Here is a 9,444-nt window from a genome sequence, read left to right as displayed (position 1 = left end):
ATATGCAATATGTACAAGTCAAGATAGCTACAAAGTAAAATGATAGAATGCATTATGAACTAATTAAGAGCATTGAAGATATTCTTATACACATATTAATGGTACTAAGGAATGCTATATAAACATTAATTCTCAACAGCTCTTGTCTCTTTGACTTTTGAATGCTAACTGCATGGCTTGGTGATAAAATTTATAGGTACCTTCTAGTAGACCACTGTTCAGCACACCATAATTAGATGAGAATTCATGTGTATACTCCAAATGCTTAGTTTGTCGTTTTACTTTGAAAAACTCTGGTCTACTCTTATAAATTTTGGTATTTCACCATTACCGTAAAATGAACATCCGATTCAAATAGCAAACGTTAATATTATGGTGTATGTTACAAAAACAATTCTACTTACCATCTTTCCTGCTACACGTCTTTCGAACCAGCCTCCGACTGTATATTAAGTATTTGCAATTTATCTTCATGTTCCGACTTTCTTTGTAATAATTAGCAACACATTTTAAAAACATCATTCGGGTATGGACACTTTCATCTGCAGTCAGAGCACTGTGTGAGTCAGAGCCTCAGAGAAGCGTCATCTTCAAGATTGTTCGATCGTAGCAATGCCAATGAACAGCTTGTTCGGCGTTATTTTCTGATTCACCTCGCCGCTGAAGGGATAACTAAAGCTTCACGACATTGTCGCATCCAAAAATTAAACGAAACGTGACAGTAAATATTGAGAAAGTACAATTCAAAGTCTATCTTCGCTTGCGCAATATATAAAATACAGTGTTTTACGGCTTTACAAGAAATGCGACTTCCCGAAATGACGTCACAACCCATCTCACACCCGTTCTCGCCCTAGTCCTTTTAAGGTCACGGTTTTAATCAAAATCACCAACTTTGAGGCCCTGAAAGTCGATGAAGATGAAATTTTCGACCTATCAAATATATTGCAAAAGTTCTTAAAATCGTTTAAACTATCTAAAAAGTCTATTTTCCCAAACATGACATAGGCACTTTAATGTATAGGTGTCAGACTTTAATTGGGAGAGGAATTTTTAATTGTGAAAGTTATAAACATGTATAAGTCTTGCTCATGCAGCTAGGAGATAATTAAGGCACATAGTTGTGATTGAAAACTTATGTGTAAAAGAAAGTAGGAAGTATAGAACAAATAAGGAAAGTGAGCAATCAGATACTGTTCCATCAACTTTTATTTAAAAATGGATTTTTTTAGAAAGCAAGTATTTACAATGATGAAAATTATTCAGAAAAAACTACAAACTTGAACAGCCTGTATAAGCATATAAAAGACTAAAATGTAAATTAATAACTTAGTTAATGTCCAAAGTTTCAAGGTCATCAGCTAGGACAACTTCGCGTTTGGTTTTGGTATCAGGAAACACACCGACCTTGTATGGTTCTTCAATCTTCATGACCTATGCTTTAACGTTGATGAATCTGTAGCATGCTAGGTTGTCTGACTCAAGAAGTTGTTGGATTTTCATGGTGAAGCAGCCGAAGATGTGGATGTCTTTGGAGCAGTTCTTTGTCGAGGAGTATCTCTATGGTGTTGGGGTTGTTGTCGTAAGACTTTTTGATTTTGAACGAGCTAAGTTGGTAGGTTTTCTGTGCTTCGAACCTGGCGAAGAATTTATCAATTTGTTAACCATCGCGCACATCAGTTGTGATTTAGTTTGTCAATCGTGGTGGACTTACGTTTGGTGGGTGTTGACGTCATGTTGCTGTTCTTCCTAATGTGTTGTGAGTGAAACACTGATCTATGCTTGCCCATAGTGGACTAATATACGATATGGTCAAAATTTGTAAAGAGTTCAAATTTCGCGTTTCTTCAGTCCAAAAATGAAAAATCTATGTCCATGTTTTGTAGCAGAAGTCCAACTTCTTCGTGTCGAAGTCCAACACAACACGAGTTAAAGTCGAAATTAAATTAGCATATATTGACTTAAAAATCAGAAACAGAAAGTTTGCATAATTATTTGCATAATTATTTGCATAATTATTAGCATTCCCTTTGTCTCTCACGTGCTTTCGACAAAATGGCGGCGAGGTGGTTACCGAACATTAAAGAATTTTTTTAGTCCGATTGCTGTGTGCTCACTGATGGAATCAATCTTACTGATATAGAGAATGATAGGGCTGATTTTTTTGCAAGGCAAATTGAAGATTATGAGAGGACTATGCGTATTTTAGCTGCAAGACTGTTGGAGGCTTTTCCTGCAGCATTACAACTGCATAATAACATATCACAATTGCTAGATATAACTACAAATACGAGAATACGTTTACAAGATGGCGTCATTCAGCAAGAAAGTAGAGAGCTTGGAAATTTTAACAAAAATACATTTCAAGCCCCAGTACATTGGACAGCTAACCAGGGACGGCCTCGATATGCTGTGAATGAAACAGACGCAAATGAACTTGGATGGCTAGGATTTTCGTGGACAGACATTTCTCATATGATTGGTGTTTCAGCTAGGACGCTTCGCAGACGGCATCAGGAATCTGGTACGTTTACCAGTTCAGCATACTCCAACATAACTGATAGCGACTTAGACAGCATTGTTAGAGAAGTGCTGCAGACTACTCCCCAAGCGGGACGAAACCTCGTCCGACGAGCGCTTCTTAGTAGACGATTACTTGTACAAAGAAGACGGGTAGAAGCATCAATTGCAAGAGTTGACCCAGTCCAGACATCCTTACGTGGCTGAAGAACAATAATCAGAAGGATTTAAAATGTGCCATGCCCTAACTTCCTGTGGTTAGTAAGAGTATTTGTCTGTATTAAACATTATTTTACCAATTTAACTGAATATTACTAAACATTGTATATAAACTAGGTAAAACTGGTGTGGAATATTTTCTCATTGTCCTCTTTTAAATTTAGGCACTTAGATGGAAACCACAAACTGATCACACCATATTGAATTTTAATCCATGGAGGAATTGATGGATTTTCAAGATTGATTGTATTCTTACAAGCATCAAATAACAACAAGGCTTCCACAGTTCTTAAATTATTTCAAAATGTTATTTCCCGCTACAATATTTCTTTGCGAGTCTGATTAGATTATGGAATGGAGAATATTGAGGTTGGGCAATTTATGCTTTTAAATCGTGGTTTGAACAGAGGAAGCTTCATTACTGGAAGCTCAGTCCACAATCAGAGGATCAAAAGATTGTGGAGGTAAACTAATCGAACTATAGCAAGTCGATTTGTGAATATATTTCTATTCTTAGAACAACATACGCTTTTAATCCAGAAAGTGAACTCGATTTGATGGCCCTACACCTGGCCCTACACCTTGATTTGGGAATCGAAGAGGATGGACCTGTACCTCAAGAACAGTCCAGTAATAATGTACAGGTAGCAGAAATACCATATGTTTTGACAGAAGAACAAGTATTAATGGTACATGATATTACACAAAGATTATCTACACAAGATACCAATGGTATAACATGTTACTTAGAAGTTCAACAATAGCTTAACTCTATTTTAAATTAATGTGCCACTTATGTACTCCTTTTCTTAAAATTTTGTATGTATTATATTTCCAAAATCTCTTCATGAATAACTTAAACCTATCAAATTTTTAGCTGAAAAGCCTAGGAAAACTAATTTCATATATATATATATATATATATATATATATATATATATATATATTATAATATATAATATATATATATATTATAATAATATTAATATATATATATATATATATGTTTAAAAATTTGTAATCCAGGCATATTTGTTTATCAATGAATGTTCTCCGGATTTAAAATTGTTTTTTATTGAGCTTTCGACTCGGTACTTCGAGTCTTCTTCAGAATATCTAAATTATTTACATGTGTATAGCTTTATATATTAATAATAATAATAATAATAATAACGAATTTATTGTAGCCTTCCATTTACATGGCTCTTCATCTACAATATGCCTATACTATAATTGATTAATACAAAGTAAAATATCTATACTACAATTAGTTGTTATAGTTAATTAGAAAGAACATATAATTGTCCGGAACATTCTCATGCTGGAGTACAGGCTAAAACCGTTAGCGTTATCCTACTCGATCTCTTGCCTGATCAAGAAGGAGCGTTTTTGTTTCAGCACAGAATGTTCTAAAGTTTTTCTCAGCCCTCAGCCTCAGGGCTGGCGGTAGTTTGTTAAAACATTTAGCTGCAGAATATTGGAATATGTCCCTATCGAGAGGTGTTTCTAGAAAATCTTTCGAAGAGGAACGGAGACCAGGTTTCCTTGGCTTATATAGTTTTAATTTCGCATATTCCGGCCATTGGTCATCGTTCAAGGCCTTGAACGCAGCTTTTAGCAGATGCCAGTGTCGTCTTTCAAGCATCGGGAGCCAGCCCAATTTCAAAACAGCATCTTCTTTTGAAAACTTTCCTGTGACAAAGCATGCGGCGGAAGATTGAACTCGCTGGAGATGCTTTAATTGTTTAGCGGGAAGAGGGTAGAATACCAAGTCACAGTAATCAAGTTTAGATAGAATAAGGCTTTCAGCTAACCGTTTCCGCAAATCGAAAGGCGCCATATTGCGAAATTTACGCAAGATTGCCAAGGAAGCAAAGCACGAGGTGACTGTTTCGTTAACATGTTTGTCCCATCGTAGGTTATTGCTCAAATGCACTCCCAATAGCTTATAGCTTTCCATTACCTCCAAGGGTTTACTGTTGTTGTGCTGTTATTATTGCAGCTGCTGTTGTTGTCCAAGTGAATACTCATTATACCTGGTGTTCGTAACGAGTGGTAATTTGCCATTTGGGGGGTTGTTATCAACATCGCTTTAGTCTTATCATAATTTAATGCAAGTTTAGATTGATCGGACCAATTTGCTAGATTCGTGAAAGAGTTATTCATTTGTTTTACACCCAGTTGAAGGTCTTTTGGCTTTACATAATTATAGATCGTAGTATCGTCAGCATACTGATGGCAAGTACACATTGTTCCCAGCTGATCTGCGAGATCAGCCACATACAAGTTGAATAACACCGGTCCGAGGATCGACCCTTGTGGAACACCGAAATTTGTGTTTAGTTTCCCTGATTTCTTGTCATCAATTTGGACATACTGTTGTCTTTCTGTTAGGTAGCTCATCGTCCACCGAAGAAATTGCGCAGAAAAACCCATCGAGTGTAATTTCTTTAATATAATATCAAAATGAACGGTATCGAATGCTTTACTAAAATCGGCAAAGACCATGATCGTAACTTCTCCTCTGTTCATCGCTTTAATAATATCGTCTCTAATGCTGATTAGTGCTGTCGTGGTCGAGTGTCCTTTACGAAAGCCAGATATGTGTGAGGGTAATAGATGTTGCGAGTCGATAAATTCACCATTTGTCTTAATACCAGTTTTTCGTAAATTTTGGATAAAACGGGTAGAATAGAGATTCCACGCAGGTCGCTGTTTGTTGTAGGATTGTTGTTTTTAGGGATTGGCGAGATACGGGCTAGCTTCCACGCCAAGGGGAAGTATTCTTTTTCAATGCAGCAGTTAATAATATGGGTCAGGGGAGATGTAATTTCTTCTGCAACTAATTGATAAATTTTGCAGGGATTTGATCATGTCCGGTTGAGCAGTCAGATCGAAGAGATTTAATTTCACAAAGACTTCGTGATAAGTAACTGGACGTAAAGTACATAAGTTATTCCCACACACTTGAAACGAGTTTATGATTGCATGTAGCTCCTCAATGGTTTTGCTAGTAGTATTGACGGTACGTTCGGCAATGTTACTAAAGTATGCATTGAGACTATCTGGATCTTGTCTTATTGGTTTTGGGTTTGGCTTCAAGACGCGATGGATGACTTGCCATACTGCCTTTGAGTTTCGCTTAGATAAAGCTCGTTGCATAAAATTTCTTTTAGCTTTCTTAATTTTAGATTTAACCATGTTCCTCAGCTGACGGTAAGTTGCCCTAAGTGTGGGGTCGTTGGTATTACGAGTTTCAAGTTGGAGTTTATTCCGTTGCACTTGAAGGTCCTTTATATTTTCGTCCTTAAGCCATGGGGCGGGCGGGCGGGTAATTTTAGCACGTTTCATTGGAACATGTCTCTCTAGGCAGTTAGAAAACATTGTATTAAAAAGTTCAAGTTTTCCATCAGGGTCATCAACACTATACACGATACTCATGGGTATATTTTTAAAGTCTTCCACAAATGCAGCTTCGGTGTAATTCCGCTCGTCTCTAAGGTATTTATATCGCGGTAAAAATCGCGTGACTCGTGCATTTACACATACATACGGTGCGCTGTGATCGCTAACTAGTGGACAGTGGATGACATCAGTATGTGTGATTTTATGTGCATCATTCGTGATAAAGTGATCGATAAGTGTTCGCGATGTAACTGTGATACGTGTAGGCTTAGTGACCATCTGCTGAAGATTATGCATGTCGAGGATTTCTAAATATTGTTTAGTCAATGGTGAACTAGAGTTTAACAAATCTACATTTGTGTCTCCCGTAATCAAAAGTAACCCATCCCATTGGGCTGCCAGATAGGATAATATACTTTTAAAACCGTCCAGCCAAATTTGCCTAGATAAGATTTTTTCCGAACGATACACCACTCCTAGTAATAGTTTACTATTCTTATTGCGCCCAGGGATCTCAAGCCAGATATGTTCCATTTCAGGTTGTAGTTTCTCAATGTCTTGTCGCCGCTTAAAGTTAATATGGTCTCTAAGGTATATACCAACACCTCCGCCGCGTATACGATCTCTATTTCGGAAGACATTTACATAACCTGGGATAGAAACATAATCCAGTAGATACGGATTGTCCTTTAACCATGTTTCGCTAAGTGTGATAATGTCAAAGGGGAATTGATTGATTGTGAGAATAAATTCATCAAATGTAGACATCATGCTTTGTGTGTTTAAGTGCATTATACGTAGTTGATCAGATTTGGCTTGCAATACTAATGAATGTTCATCTTGCGTAACAGACAAATCACTGTCAAGGACTGAAGTTTCAGATATGTTTGCGTTCCAAAAGGGTAATACCGTAAATAGACATTTTTGACAAGTCCAAGTCGTTGGAGCGGAACTGCTAAACAGTTTTGAATTGATAGTAATGTTTGAAAAGCGAGCATGAGTGAAATCATGGCATACTTCACAGACAAAACGTTTGTGATTCTTTGCGATGGGTTTTTCACAAACAGAGCATTGGGGAGCTTTCCGTTGAGTTCCCTTCGGTTTGTTTTTTACGTTTGGACCGGGGTTCTGTTCAACGCCGGCAATTATTAAGAGCAACCTGTGCGTGGCAGTTGAATTATTGTAGTAGGGAAGTGGTCTCTTTGATCGCTTAATTTTACATGATGAATATGTAATATTTGTTGAAAAATATACGGCGGTGGTTAATGGACATTGTATATACAGTGAATATATATAAGTTTCGCGCTGTTCTTTAAGACTTTGTATACGTTGAGAGCGTCTGATTGGTTGTTTTGAAGTTGATCTGATATGAGTGGTAGTTGAGGGATGCGTTGTCATGGTTGACTGCATTTCGTTGTCAGGGATGGTCGCTGTGGGATGATTAGATTGTTGTGTATCAGATGCGGGTGGATTTAAGTTATTATTAGTTACATTAATGTGACTAATGTACATTAATGTCTATCTGCAACTTAAGACAAAACGTAAGGACTCTATCAATATCTACAGTATATATACAGGTGTAGTGATAGAAACTATCGTGAAGATAGAAACTAGCGCATACAAAATCATCTGGGTAGAGTGCTCAATGCTAATGCAGAGCGGCATAACACAAGATGAGAAAACGCAGGTTACTTCATCGAAATTTTATTTACTACAGGACTGTTTCGTATGACAAGCTTTTAAAACACGCTATCTCAACCACACCAGCGCCTTCCGCAACAAAACTAAGAAAAATGCAACTGAACTGAGCAAACACATTTGGCAATTAAAAGATAATAATACACCATACACCATCAATTGGAAAATAATGAAAAAGTCAAAACCATACTGCGACAAAACCAAACGCTGTAATCTATGCCTTTCCGAAAAATTCATCATTATCTGTCACCCTGAATTAAGCTCTCTTAACAAACTCGTATCCGCCTGCCGACATCGAAAGAAATTTCTCCTTAGTAACACCCATGTAACATGATCTAATTAATTAATTATGCATCTCCTGTATATAGTCCGTCGTGCTGTTGTAATATTATATATATATATATATATATATATATTTGACCAGACTACATACCTTTCAGCAATATCCCTATATTCTAAATCAGGTATATCCTCTAGAGCAACAACAACAACAAGCCTCATCAATACTTATAGTAGTAATATATTTGGTAACTGCTTTTGCCATTCTCACAAACCCCATCCCACCATGGATTATTGAGTGGGCGAGAACTTTTCCAAAGAGATGAAAAAGCCTACTATCCAATGACGAGCTGCAATGAATTGGCACATGATCAGCTGCACTTTCGAAAATGTTAATACCAATATTTGGTGCCCCACGTCTGAAGCTTGTTAATAGGGAGCTTTAGCAGTGACTACAAGTACAACTACAAGTACGAGATTCGTCATTCTCGCTCGTTGTTTGCTTACGCCATCAGTCAAAACTCGTAGTCGTTGGGCTTTTGAGTACGAGTTTTTTGATAAACTTCGTACTCGAAAGCCCAACGATTACGAGTTTTGACTGATGGCGTAAGCAAACAACGCGCGAGAATGACGAATCTCGTACTCGTAGTCGTACTCGTAGTCACTGCTAAAGCTCGCTAATACCAAGTGAAAGAATTCTCAAGTCAACCCTCCACCATCAATGCCAAGCTCATTAAGGAAGTCAATATCTGGAGTAAGCTTGAGATTGAATCCATGTCTTTTATAAATTTGAATGACATTTTTAAGGAAATTTGGAGACTGTCAATCGTAATTGGTTGTGTGCCAGCCCGTACAACTTGCTGTTGGAATGAATGCAAAGCTAATGTTGCATTTTTGATGGATGATAGTGGCATAACTTCTTGACAGAAATTGTCAGTGCCATCTGTTGAAATAAAGGCAATTAATAATTCTGAAAAAACAGTGAATAAGGAATACAGACTGGTACTGCTTACTAGATGATATATTTTCATCAAGAGCTGTGTCTAGTATATCATTGATTGCATCATTAACATTGGCATGCTTAATTGATGCTAGGGTAGGCTCTTCAGGATCTCTTCAAGGAAATATTTGCTGTAAAGATTCCAACATTATAGTCTGGTCTTGACCACCAGTGTTTGAGCTTGTGCTGGGACCCTCTGGTGGAAAGGCAAATTCTGTAGGGCTGGTATTGTCATCACTAAATAAATTTGGGAGGGTTGAGGTGTGAGGACTCAAGACTGGCTTTACAGTATTATCCGTATGATAGCTATTATCAGGTTTCAG

General features: G+C 37.2%; 1 protein-coding gene across 1 annotated transcript; it reads right to left on the bottom strand.

Moving 5' to 3' along the window:
* Positions 1-5,541: 5,541 nt before the first annotated feature.
* LOC114531856 lies at positions 5,542-6,912 on the bottom strand. Its single transcript, XM_028553461.1, has one exon. It carries the CDS (start codon positions 6,910-6,912, stop codon positions 5,542-5,544), a length of 1,371 nt encoding a protein of 456 aa, XP_028409262.1.
* Between the last annotated feature and the right edge of the window lie 2,532 nt (positions 6,913-9,444).

This window comes from Dendronephthya gigantea, unplaced genomic scaffold, assembly GCF_004324835.1.
Source record: "Dendronephthya gigantea isolate DGI-Jeju-01 unplaced genomic scaffold, DenGig_1.0 000075F, whole genome shotgun sequence".
Lineage (NCBI taxonomy): Eukaryota > Metazoa > Cnidaria > Anthozoa > Malacalcyonacea > Nephtheidae > Dendronephthya > Dendronephthya gigantea.
Note: the sequence above shows the minus strand (reverse complement) of the source record. Positions and strands in the feature narration are given on the sequence as shown.

Excerpts from the sequence above, each read along its gene's own strand:
- LOC114531856 (XM_028553461.1), bottom strand. The coding sequence starts at position 6,912 with ATGTCTACATTTGATGAATTTATTCTCACAATCAATCAATTCCCCTTT.